This window comes from Zingiber officinale, chromosome 1B (genome assembly GCF_018446385.1).
Source record: "Zingiber officinale cultivar Zhangliang chromosome 1B, Zo_v1.1, whole genome shotgun sequence".
Classification (NCBI taxonomy): domain Eukaryota; kingdom Viridiplantae; phylum Streptophyta; class Magnoliopsida; order Zingiberales; family Zingiberaceae; genus Zingiber; species Zingiber officinale.
In genome coordinates, this window is record NC_055986.1 from 24,119,142 (window position 1) to 24,132,658 (window position 13,517).

Genomic DNA, 13,517 nt, shown 5'->3' on the forward strand with positions numbered 1-13,517 from the left:
GACTCAGAGGCGGATTCTTCTAGGGATCCAACGGATGTTGAGACGGCTAGTCGGGGACAGACCCATCAGACTCCTAGGGATCGGGGACGTCAGCCTCAGGAGATCCCTTCAGTCATACCATCTGGTAGGAATCGAGAATTTCAGCCTCGGGTATTCCCTCTGGGATACCATCAACATTTCCTACTCCTGCTACTACTGATTGGATGAGGGACAGAGCTCGGATACCGTTGCTGGCGAGGTCCGTCAAGGACAGATTTACCTTATATTTGGGCGGAGCAGATCCTTGGGCTGCTCGAAGTTGGTTGAAGAATGTAGAGAGCACCTTTGAGTACCTGAGTTGCACGGATGAGGAGAAAGTGGAATTGGCAGCGTATCATCTCCGAGATCAAGCAGTCACATGGTGGGACATGCAGAAGACGATCTTTGGAGAGCAGCGTATCACATGGGCGATGTTAGAGGCGCTTGCAATATTTCCATGACTTTACTCTAGCTCGCAATTTCGAATCTCAAGCGGGCGGCCGGTCGTGATGGAGTACAATCTGAATTTCATGGGTTGGCGATTTTGTCCTCACTTAGTGGCACAAGATTGTGATCGTGTCGCGCAGTTCACCTGTGGTCTTAAGGCACATTCGGATTCGGATGTCGGATTTCGGTAGTTCCTATCGGAGGTTCTAGATCGAGCACTATTCATAGAGATGACTGGCGGCATAAATGGGAGAAAGGACATGAGCGTCGTCGCAAGAGAGAATAGAGGTCGAGTTCTCGGCCTCGAGGATCTTCTAGCTCGGACGGGCGGAGCGAACATCGGATGGAGGTTCTCGTCCCCTCATCATGATCAGAAGAACTTTGGTGGGACCAGGTGTTTTCAATGTGGGTCCAAGAGTCACACCAGGAATAGTTGCCCGTTAGATCATGCTATATGTTTCTACTGTAAACTTCCGGGGCATGAGAGTCGGGATTGTACTCTGAAAGCACAGTTGGAGGCTCCTAAAGCTACATCTCGTGGGGAATCATCCTCTCAGTCACGTTCACAGAGGAGATCGCAGAAGACCCAGAGTGCCCCACGTCAGCAACGACCACAGCCTTCTCAGGGACAGATATACCATGTGCAGGGGCAGGAGCCAGCGACTACATAGTATTCTGCCGCAGCGTTTTCTCATCAAGCTTTATCCAGCATATCAGCCTCAGACTCAGTATCAGCAGCCGGTTCCCACACCTAAGATGCCAGTGCAGCCACTTCTGGGATACCACATCGAGCTCAGAGGTGGGTCGTGTTTATGCTGTTACACGGAGGAGGCGCAGCGAAATGAGGGATTGGTTTTCCGAGGTACTATTTCAGTTTATACATTTACTGCAGATTTATTGATAGATACTGGTAGTTCCCATTCATTCATATCTCGAGTATTTCGGTAAAATCGGAGATTGCCTAGTCGTCGGACACACGGGCTGACAGATCTCTACCATCGGCGAGGTACTAAGTATTAGTCTGGAAGTCAAAGGATGTCCTTTAGACTTCAATGGTCAGACTATTATGGTGGATCTGCAGGTATTGGAGATGGTGGAATTTGACATTATTTTGGGCATGGATTGGCTGGCCATGAACCATGCCACAGTTGACTGCAGAGCAAGAGTAGTCACATTCCGACCTCCCGGTTTACCATCGTGGTCATTCATCGGAACCGGGGGTGATGGGATATCAGTCATATCGGCAATGCAAGCGAGAAGATTGCTGTCGCAGGGTTGTCGGGGATATTTGCTATCTATGGTTAAAGCTGATACAGATGCATTACCACGACTCTCGGACGTTCCTATTGTTCGAGAATTTTCAGATGTATTCCCTGACGAACTCCCCGGTTTGCCTCCTAAAAGGCAAGTCGAGTTTACAATTGAGTTGGTTCCGGGAACCGCTCCGGTATCCAAGACCCCTTATCGCATGGCACCAAAGGAGTTAGAGGAGCTGAAGGTTCAGTTACAGGAGCTGTTGGACAGAGGATTTATCCGTCCCAGTGTTTCTCCGTGGGGAGCACCAGTACTCTTCGTTAAGAAGAAAGACGGATCACTGAGACTATGTATTGATTACCGACAATTGAATGCGGTCACTATCAAGAACAAATATCCGCTGCCACGTATAGAAGATTTATTTGATCAGCTGAAGGATACCTGTGTATATTCAAAGATTGACTTGCGCTCAGGCTATCATCAGCTCAGGGTTGGAGATGCGGATATTCCGAAGACAGCATTTCGCACTCGTTATGGTCATTACGAGTTCTTGGTAATGCCATTTGGGCTTACCAATGCCCCAGCAGTGTTTATGGATCTGATGAACAGAGTGTTCCTGGAGTACTTAGATCGGTTCGTCATTGTGTTCATTGATATATTCACGATCTGAGGAGGAGCACATGCGACATCTTCGCATAGTTTTGGAGACGCTCGGCGAGAACACCTCTATGCTAAGTTTAGTAAATGCGCCTTTGGCTACCTTCGTGGGTTTTCTTGGACATGTTGTCTCCAGCAGAGGTATATCTGTGGATCCACAGAAGATTGAGGCCATCACTGGTTGGGAGCAGCCGAAGACCGTACAGGAGATTCGTAGCTTTTTGGGATTAGCTGGGTATTATCGGAGATTTGTTGAGGGCTTTTCCAGCATGACCTTACCATTGACTCGATTGACCCGGAAGGGAGAGAAGTTTAACTGGACAGAATCTTGTGAGCAGAGCTTCCAGGAGCTCAAACGGAGACTTGTTACTGCACCAGTGTTAGTACTTCCTTCTGGCGTGGATGGATTTGTACTTTTCACGGATGCATCATATCAGGGGGCTGGGTGCCGTACTTATGCAGCGCGATCGTGTGGTGTCATATGCCTCACGTCAGCTGAAGGATCATGAGAGGAACTATCCAGTCCACGATTTGGAGTTGGCAGCTATCATCTTCGCACTGAAGATTTGGCGACATCATTTATATGGGATGACCTTTGAGATTTATACTGATCATAAAAGTCTCAAATATTTGTTCACCCAGAAGGAACTGAATTTGCGACAGAGAAGATGGATGGAATTCTTGAAAGACTATGACTGCACAATTAACTATCACCCGGGGAAAGCCAACGTGGTGGCTGATGCTTTGAGCAGGAAATCCCGTGGAGTTTTGGCTTGTCACCGAGTGATGGTTACAGAGTTGATACAGAACTTCTCTGAGTTGGGGTTGATGGAGCAAGCACAGACAGAGCGAGGCTTGCTAGTCACCATGGTTGCTCAGTCACCTATAGTGGAGCGTATCAAAGAGGCTCAGGCTACAGATCAGCATCTGCAGTTTTTACGTAGCAGAGTTACCTCAGGACAGCGGACAGAGTTTGCTTGTGATGATAGTGGAATTCTGTATTTTCGCGGCAGATTATGTGTTCCTGAGTCACATCCTGTTCAGGAGGACTTACTACGGGAAGCACATCGATCTAGATTTGCGATTCATCCAGGAGGTACTCGCATGTACAGGGATCTGAAACGATCATACTGGTGGAATGGTATGAAGAAGGATATTGCGACATTCGTGGCACAGTGTTTAGTTTGTCAGCAGATTAAAGCAGAGCATCAGAGACCAGCTGGGTTACTGCAGAAGATAGAAATACCAGAATGGAAATGGGAGCATATCACGATGGACTTTGTGGTAGGACTACCCCGGACCCGGAAGGGTCATGATGCGATTTGGGTAATCGTTGATCGGTTAACCAAATCTGCACACTTCTTACCGATCCGTCGGACGGATTCGCTGGATCGATTGGCAGAGTTGTACTGCAGAGAGATCACCAGATTGCATGGTATACCTCTGAGTATTATATCAGATAGAGATCCACGATTTACCTCTCGATTTTGGCGGAGTCTCCAGCAGGCCATGGGTACGGAACTCCGTTTTAGTACTGCATTTCACCCTCAGACGGATGGGCAGTCGGAGCGGACTATTCAGACATTGGAGGATCTATTGAGATCTTGTGTCATGGACTTCGGCGGTAGCTGGGAGGATCACTTGCACTTGGTGGAGTTTGCATACAATAACAGTTACCACTCAGCGATTCAGATGGCACCATTCGAGGCATTATATGGCAGAGCATGTAGATCTCCTACTTTATGGGACGAGGTTGGAGAATCGTCAGTCTTGGGACCCCAGCGTATTCAGCGTGATGCAGAGTTGGTTGGCACCATCAGACGCAGAATGACAGAAGCTCAGGATCGACAGAAAAGCTATGCAGATCGGAGACGGAGACCTTTGGAATTCTCTGTGGGTGATCATGTGTTCCTGCGAGTGTCTCCTACCAAGGGAGTTAGGAGATTTGGATTGAAAGGGAAGTTAGCTCCTCGTTACATCGGACCCTTTCAGATACTTGAGAGGATCGGTGAGGTAGCATATCGACTGGCGCTGCCTCCTTCACTTGCCGGGGTGCATGATGTATTTCACGTATCTATGTTGAGGAAGTATGTACCACACCCTACGCATATTTTGACTGATGTCTCGATCACCCTTCAGCCAGATGTAGCATATGAGGAGGCTCCAGTGCGGATATTGGATCGTAAGGAACGCCAGCTGCGAAACAAGACAATCCGATTGGTCAAGGTTGGATGGGAGCATCATTCCGATGATGAGGCAACCTGGGAGCTGGAGGATGAGATCCGAGCGCGGTACCCACAGTTGTTTGATGAAGGTATGTAAGTTATTTCATATAATGATTTACTTCGCATGTCGTTTATTGCATTTACGTCATAAATTTGGGGACCAAATTCTTATAAGAGGGGGAGAATGTGAGATACGGCAAAAGAAAATAACCTAAAATGATTTAAGGGAATTTGTGGATATTTTTCTGGATTTATTTGGAGGATTTATGACAGTGTTTAAAGGGATAATGGAAATCACCATTTGAGAGGCTTATTAGGGAGTTAATTAGGTAGAGTAATTAAACCCTACCTATATAAGTGAGAAGCTACAGTGCAAGCCCTAAAAACGCCATTCCTCTTCACTCTTGCGCTGTCTCCCGAAATCGCCGACCACACCGGGAGCTCGACGGTCGTTCAGGGCTCGATCGCGCCGGCGCTTTGTCACAGATCAATTCTTCCACCTTCTCTACTCCTTAACGAAGGTCACGACGGTAGAGTCTTCACTGAAGAGTAGACTCGCGCAAGGATCTGCGGCCGGGTGAGGAGATCTATGCTCCGGTGACACCGGAGTCGGGTTGTTCGCTCCAGAGCTAGATTGTGGCGAGTAATGGTACTCCAGACAGCTATTTCATCTTCTTGAGGCATAGAGCTGAGTCGTGTTCATCGGATACTTCTTCTTCGTCGGGTGTTCCTTCGCCGACGGTGAGGGTTTGCGCCATTGAGGTAAGTTGAGGTGAGGATTGATTCCATTAGGGTTTTGGTAGCTGTGGGATTGCGGTTTGCGACCAGGACGAGAGGTTGGACTGATTTTGGTTCGGTTCTGGCAGTGGCTAGCGGTGAGGAGATCGACCCCAACTTCCTGCTGCTGTTCTTCATTCGGGATTCATTGGGTAAGGTCTCTATCACTTTAGATGTTAAATCTGCAGACCTAGGTGTTGAATTCAAGTAGGATGTGTGCTGAATTGTGTGATTGCAATGATTTGTAGCCTTGTAGAAACATCGGTTGTGCATCTGAGGTAGTGAGCAGCACCATTGTGCTTGTGCCGACGATTCCACCTACCGGCAGTGAGTCAACAGCGGGGAGTTAGGTAAGGTATGTTGATTTTTGTTAGAATTGGAAGCTTGTTGATTAGATAATTGATAGATGTAGATTTTGTTAAGGAATGGGATAATTTCGTACTGTACCAGTGTATATGGAATCAATGCATGTTTAGAATCCTTATGTCGATCAGATTAGGTTGGAATTGTGTGATTCGCGGGAACAGATAGATTAAGGCTTGAGACTAGTTTTTGAGTATTTCGTGTGGATTTGTTTAGGTAATAAATGGAACTCGGATTAAATTCATTGGTCATGTACATTAGTATAGTTATTCGGTTTCATATGTAATTAGTTAAAATTTATAAGTTGACACAGGACTTTGATCGAGGCGGGTGTCGTGACGAAGTTGGCGTTGAATTCAACCTACATTTAGAGGCGGGTACTTCTTAACTTGCTTCTTTAGATATCGGTTTAAGTGCATGAGTTAGTTTAGTATATGCAGTATTCATCTTGACTCCACTCATTTTATTTCTTGTGCTTGATACTTTATCCACTCAATCTTCGAGATGATCACTTTCTTATCTATACAGTCTCCCGTTGTTATTCTTGATACCTAGCAGATACTAGATGCCATGCTTACCTGTTTATGCTTACCTGTTTGATTACTGTTTATTTATGCTTAGTATTGAGCATGCGGATTCATGTAGCATACCTGATTTCCTGTTATATATATATGATGACTGTTGCATTATTCGCATCATGTCATTGCATGCATAGCCGACGACTTTGGCTCCCTTGTGGTTGAGACGGTCGTTGGCCTGGGCCGCACGCTCGGCCACTCATGGGTAGTGGTAGCTTGGAGCGTGCCGCATGTCCTGTCATGCCCCCCACTCGCTCACTCATGGGTAGTGTCTGCTGGAGTCGCGAGCAGCAGGGACCCCGTCCGAGCGTAGTTATTCACTACTATACATGTCCTCTCGGCCACCGAGAGTAGTGGTAGTGGGTGTGTACATTTGTCATTGTCCGGCCTCTCGTCCATCGGGGTCATGGACTTGAGGGTGGCGGAGTGACCATCCGTCATCAGCTATTTTCGATATACTGTTTATCTGCTTATGCTTACTTATCGAAGCATTATCATATACATTATATATGCTTGGACACCGATTACTATTGCAGGTATACTTTATATGTGATTACGGTAGTTATGAATCTTGTAAGATACTTTATCTCGGACCTTAATGTTAGCCTAGGATATGGTTTCGGTATGGATATATATACTTTGTTTACCCGTAGTATCTGCTATTTATCTTCCGAGACTGTATCCTTTTGTATTTCTGTTCTTTATGATACTCATGCACTATCATATTACCCATGAGTCTTTATACTCACCACCCGTATTTTGGTAATTTCACTAGGTAGCGATGCTAGTACGCTTGGAGGAGGATCCCGACTGCCGGTCCCATGTCACTTCTGAGGATGGTTTTACGATTTTGGTTTTCATTTTATTATGAGTTAACCCTTTGAATTTAGCATTGTAATAATTGAGCTGTGGACTTGTTATTTGTATTTGGTTGTTTTGCCGATGAGTCAAGCCGGGCCGGCCCGCGGTGAGTTTTTGTTATTTTATCTTTGTTATTCTTGTTTTCCGCTGTGTTTGATTGTCCAGCCGTGTGGGCTGTATATTATCTGCGTGGTTGTGATATATATTTTGTATATGTATTATCTGTGGTGTTGTATACCGGTTCTATTTGTCACTGCTACAGGAGAGGTGCTGTCCGATTTTCGTCGGACAACCCTACTCTCGGGGCGTGACATGTGTGATATTTATAGATTTGGTGATTTATAGTTGGTGATTAGATTACAGACTTTTTGTAGGGGATCTTACGTTCGAGTGAGCCTGTTGTACATACATTATGAATCCTTGGTATTGCCATTTAGGCTTACTAGTGCCCTAGATATTTTCATGGACTCGATGAAACTGGTATTCCTAGGGAATTTGGATCAGTTGTTGTTGTCTTTATTGATGATGTTGTGATATATATCCTGTTCGAGGTGGATCACGAACAATATTTTCACATACTTCTGGAGATGCTTCAATGAGAACATCTTTATACGAAGTTTAGTAAATGCGCGTGTTGGGCTATCTTCTGTGGGAATTTTATGGATACGTTATCTCTAGCATAGGTATATCAGTAGATCCTCAGAAGATAGAGGTTGTACCAGTTGGAAGTAGTCATAGTCAATACAGGAGACTCGCAGCTTCTTTGGTCTAGTTGGATATTACTGGAGATTAGTTGAGGGTTTCTCCAGCATTGTTATATCGTTGACTTGACTGTCTAGGAAAGGTGTGGAATTTTCCTGGACATATGCCTTTGAGACCAGTTTCAGGTGTTGAAATGAAGACTAATAACTATACTTGTCCTAGTTTTACCTTCTAATGTAGATGGATTTGTACTCTACACAGAAGTATCGTACTAGGGGTTAAGTGCAGTTTTGCAGCAGCACGGTTGAGTAGTCCATATTCTTCTCGACAACTAAAAGATCATGAGAAAAATTATCCAATTCATGATTTGGAGTTAGTAGCTACCATTTTCATGCTGAAAATGTGGTAACATCATTTATACGGGATTTGTTATTACTATAGGAGATTATGTGTATTCCTGAGTTACATCCAGTCCAGTAGGAGTTACTATAGGAAGCACATAGATTTAAAATTCTGATACATCTGGGTGGTACCCAAATGTATAGAGACTTGGAGCGTTCTATTCGTGGAACGACATGAAGAAAGACATCACGGATTTTATAGCTTGATGTCTAGTATGTCAGCAAGCGAAGGCTGAACATTGGACGCTAGTAGGATTATTTCAGTAGATTCAGATACTGGATTGTAAATGTGAGTATGTTAACTTTGTTGTGAGATTACTTAGGACATGGAGATGTTATATGATGCGATTTGAGTGATCGTTGATTAGTTGATTAATTTGTTCCCTTTCTATCGATTCGTGGGATAGATTCTTTGAATCGATTAGCAGGGTTATACTATCATGAGATCACCGGACTTTATGGTATATCTCTGAGTATTGCATCAGGTTGAGATCCGTGATTCACTTCACATATCTAGCAGAGTTTGTAGTAGCTCGTGAGTATGGAGCTTTGTTGCAGTAGAGGTTTTCATCCTACAGTTCCATGATTTGCCTCACGATTCTAGTAGTGTTTATAGCAGGACATGGGTATGGAGCTTTATTTTGGTACAACTTCTCACCCTCAGTCAGATGGACAGTCGGAGCACATTATATGGACGTTAGAGGTTTGCTGATAGTGTGTGTTATGGATTTTGGAGGCAGTTGATTTACCCATAGTTGGCTAGATAAAAGTGTGGGAGTAGCGGAAGCAGAGTGAGCTCATAACCCACAAAGTCATCCCTTGCGATTGGAGATTTGTTCTGATACTGTGATGGATTAGTATATGAGTGTGCTACTTAGTTGTTATCCTAGTATGAGGAGCCGTGAGTTGAGTAGTAAATTTGGGACCAAATTTTTTATTAGTGGGGAGAATGTAAGATCTGATAATTAAATAACAAGAGTTATTGGAGCAATGACCTTATTGGATTTATTAGGAATTTTTAGAAATTTTTATGGATTTAAACGGAGGTCGGATGACCCGTTTTAAGGGGATTGATCTATTGAGTTTGGAGAAAGCCTGTTTGAAATATCCCTTAAGTGGGAGTTGATTAAGTCTATTTACATATGGTTTAATTGGAAAACCTAGGTCATATTTGCTCCCGATTCTTTTCTTCTTCCCAAATCTCGACGACTCCCCTCCTCCTCATCTCCTCCACTAGTTTTCTCTTCTGATCTCGCTTAATTTCCGGTTGCCACTACTTCGATGCCACCTTACCATGTGCCAGGACACCACGGCCAGACGCTGCTAGGTCGTGACCATTGCGAATCGTCGGCCGAGCCTCCCTTCACTATCGATCAAGTTCGTCCGACAGTCATCGTCCTTCTCGAGTCGCTGCTCTTCTACACATTTGCGGTCGCGAGCAACTGCTGTTACTGCCACAGGGAAGTCACCACATCCTTTCTTCTCTGGATCTCACCGACAACAAACCTTATTCCCGATCTCCACCATGGCCAAATACGACTAGACATAGCTAAATCTTGACCATGGGTGGTTGTGGTCTCTGTCGTCAATCAGATCAAGCATCGCCTGAATCTCAATTCAATGGACTCGTCGATCGCCGTGAGCCATCGTCGGAAGAGCTAGGTATTGTTTGATTAGGTACAATCTAAAGTTGATCAGATTTATTTGTAATTGATCTACACTTAGTTGTTAATTTTGCATTGATTTGCCATGTGTGTAGTTGTTGGATCATCCCTTGTAGCTCCATCCCTAGTTCTGGCAGCAGCTTCACAATAGCATTCTGGATTTTTTCTCGAGCTTTGAGTGCTTTCCTTTTCATCACAGCAACCTCTGGTTTCTTCACCGAGCGGCTGTAGTTCAGGATTGAGGTAAGATGTGTATAGGATTAGATTGATACTAAACTAAATCCATTGTTTTGTTTTGCTAGATTGGATTGATTCTAGCTCTGATATTGGAAGTGTTAATCGTGAACAAAGGATTGATTCATTTCTTGAATTGAGGTTGTTAATCTGTGTAGCTTGGTTAATAAGTGATTGGTTGTTTTAAGACATGGATTAAATGGTAGTGTTAAATGGAGTCATTAACTGATTAAGCTTGCCATGTTTGATTAATTCATAAGGAATTGGAATTCGAATGAAAGATGTCGATTTGGGTGAGTTTCGGAGATATGCATGTATAAACCTAATCTAATTAGGTTATGGAATGGTTAAGTTTAATTGAAGATATTAAACCTAATCTAATGATGATGATGGATTAACTAGGGTTAAATCAGCTTAACTCTAGTTTGGGTAGTTAATCAATGATCGTATTCGATTATCGTTATCCTGAATAGGGTTGAGGATTTGATTTAGCTATTTACTTCATATGTAATTAGCTAAATTTGCACGTCATGGAATTACAGGATTTTGATTCGACATGGCGACTTGGTCCGCATTCTAGACAGCTCACCGACATTCCATCTCTCACCGCTTTCTGATAGGATCAGATGTGAACTTTATATGTTTTAGGATAGTTCTATTTTTTTATTCGGTAGTTGTTTGATGAAATGACAAGATGGATGACATTGGAGAAAACTCGTCGAGATAGATATAAAGAAGAATAGATGAAAGATTAGATTTTTTTTACAAGAAAAAATAAGGCTATGCAAACATTTGATCAAGTTATTTATTATTGTTATCTACATATTTATTAATTATTGATGTATACGGCTAATTATTGTTAATCTAAATTATTATGCGTTTCTTATGTGTTGTTATAAAACTTAATAAAAATTGAACTATATATATTTGGGGTGACAGTTGGACGCCCTTCCAATGCCCCATAATCTTGGGACTTCCAATTCTAATATAAAGATATTAAAAGAAATTGATGTGTCTACCCATTGTCATACAGTGATGCAGTTGATTTAAAATTTATTAATACCAATTTAAAATATGAGAAACATCAATGTCTATAATAAATCGGTTATGTGTGCATTCTTTTTCAACACCGATATTGCAATTTCGTACTTTTTTTTTAGCAAGTTTTTTTTCCTCAAACTTTACTCCAAAACTGGACAAATCTTTAATTCTTCAAATTGATCTTTTACTTAAAAGATTTGTTAAAGTCGTTCTTTTAATGATGAAGATTGTATATTTTTGCATTTACCTGCAAGTCTACAACAATGTTCTTTATTACGAACTAGAACAAAAGCCTTTTTACGCATGCAAATTCTGTGAGAATATCACTCATGGGACATCAATGGAGCTGATGAGAGATCGATCCTTTATTTCAAACTTAAACTTTATTGAAGAAGAAGATAAGGATTTAGAATATTTTAGTGACGCTGGAGGCTCCGTCGACTATGAGATTGTGGCCGCTCACGAACCTTGACTCGTCGCTGGCCAAGAACAACGCCGCCTCCGCTATGTCCTCCGCCTTCAGCGTTACGCCCTTCAGAGCTGAGATCATCTCTCCCAATGCCTCCAGCTCCTCCTCGTTCGCCTGATAGTGCGACACCGTCAGCGGCGTCGCCACCACAGACGGCGACACGCAGTTCACACGCACCCCGTTCTTGCCCAGCTCCGCCGCCGCGCTCCGCGCTAGCCCCAACACCGCGTGCTTCGAGCACGAGTACACCGGGTGACCCAGCGCTCCCACCACCGACGCCAAGCTCGCCGTGATTATGATGCTTCCACCCCGCCCTGCCGCCACCATGGCCCGCCCCGCGTGCTTGGTCCCCAGCAACGCTCCCAGCACGTTGACCCCCATCACCCGCTCGAACACCGCGGTCGTGTCGTCCTCGCCGAGGATGCTGCTGCCGGAGGGGTCTCCGATGCCGGCGTTGTTGAACATGATGTCGAGCTTGCCGTGGAGGGAGATGGCGGTTTCCACGGCTCGCTTCACGTCGGATTCGCATCGGACATCGCAGTGGACGTAGGAGGCGACGTCGTCGGAGCCGAGGCCGACGCAGAGGGCCTTCCCCTTTTCGTCTTGGACGTCGGCGACGATGACACGAGCGCCGTGGCGGACGAACAACTTAACGGTGGCCTCTCCGATTCCGCTAGCACCACCGGTGATGACGGCGACTTTGCCTTCGAGCCTGATGAATCAATTAAATCCACCATACAATCGATTAACTAAAGCGAAAGAAAACACACACAAATTTAACAGATTAAAAGTAAAGACCTCCTCTCCATTGAAGATATCTTAATAATCTCCAATTAAATTTTGTTGATTCTTGATTGATCCCTCTTCTTCAGTGTTTATATAGACCGTGATATGAGAAGGTATCATCCTCGTGGGAATTATATTATTCCACACTTTCAAATATTTAAATCTCCATTTTACTATTTCTTGACCATATAAATGTAAATATCGAATAAGTTATGAAATTAACATAAGTCACTATCTTGAAAAACGTTAGCAACATGGATAATACGAAAAATGTTATATGATCCACTTGAAAAACGTTTAAAAGCAGATTTTAAAGGCAAACCGTTTTCACATGGATAATACGAACCTGGAATAAACAATTAGAGGGCTATTATTGGTCCCATGTCTAGATACAAAGACATTTCTTTCTCTCAATAAAATCTAAATTCGAGAAGTTTCTTTCCTTTTATACAGATTTTTTTATAATAAATATTTATTTATTTTTTTAACGATGAAATTTATATATTTTATTAATGATAATATATGGTATATAAATATCATTATAAAATAAAAAATAAAAAAATATATAAAATAGAAAAACATATAAAATATTATAAAATAAATAAGTATTTCTTAATAATAATTATTCTCTAATAATTAGGAAATAAATAAATATTTCCTAATAATAATTATTCCATAATAATTAGAAAACAAATAAGTATTTATTAATAATAATTATTTCCTAATATGCTCCCTCGAGATAGTGTCCCAGAAACGACACTAATTTTGTTGCAAATAACATACAGTCAAGGTCGAGGAAATGACTTGATAAGTGCATCATCCAACTGATCTTCAGCAGGAATATGAGTAACTCGTAGGTCAGAGACCTACACCAGATCACGAACAAAGTGATGGTCAATAGCTAGATATTTCATCCGAAAGTGAAAAACAAGATTAGCTAAAATATAGGTGACATCCAAATTATCAGTGAACACATCAGACGTGATAAGTGGAAGAAACAGGTCTGTCAAAAGTGACTTAATCTATTGGATCTCAAATGT

At 43.0% G+C, this 13,517-nt stretch overlaps 1 protein-coding gene and 1 long non-coding RNA gene across 2 annotated transcripts; one reads left to right on the forward strand and one right to left on the reverse strand.

Annotated features, from left to right (window-relative positions):
- Positions 1–4,998: 4,998 nt before the first annotated feature.
- On the forward strand, positions 4,999–5,646 carry LOC122047547. Its single transcript, XR_006130592.1, has 3 exons — positions 4,999–5,363; positions 5,468–5,530; positions 5,627–5,646. It is a non-coding gene; the product is annotated as an uncharacterized LOC122047547 (long non-coding RNA).
- Positions 5,647–11,569: 5,923 nt separating this feature from the next.
- On the reverse strand, positions 11,570–12,622 carry LOC122047601 (momilactone A synthase-like). Its single transcript, XM_042609022.1, has 2 exons — positions 12,490–12,622; positions 11,570–12,403 (listed from the first exon to the last, which is right to left on the reverse strand). Exons 1-2 carry the CDS (start codon positions 12,498–12,500, stop codon positions 11,629–11,631), a joined length of 786 nt encoding a protein of 261 aa, XP_042464956.1. The 5' UTR covers positions 12,501–12,622; the 3' UTR covers positions 11,570–11,628.
- Between the last annotated feature and the right edge of the window lie 895 nt (positions 12,623–13,517).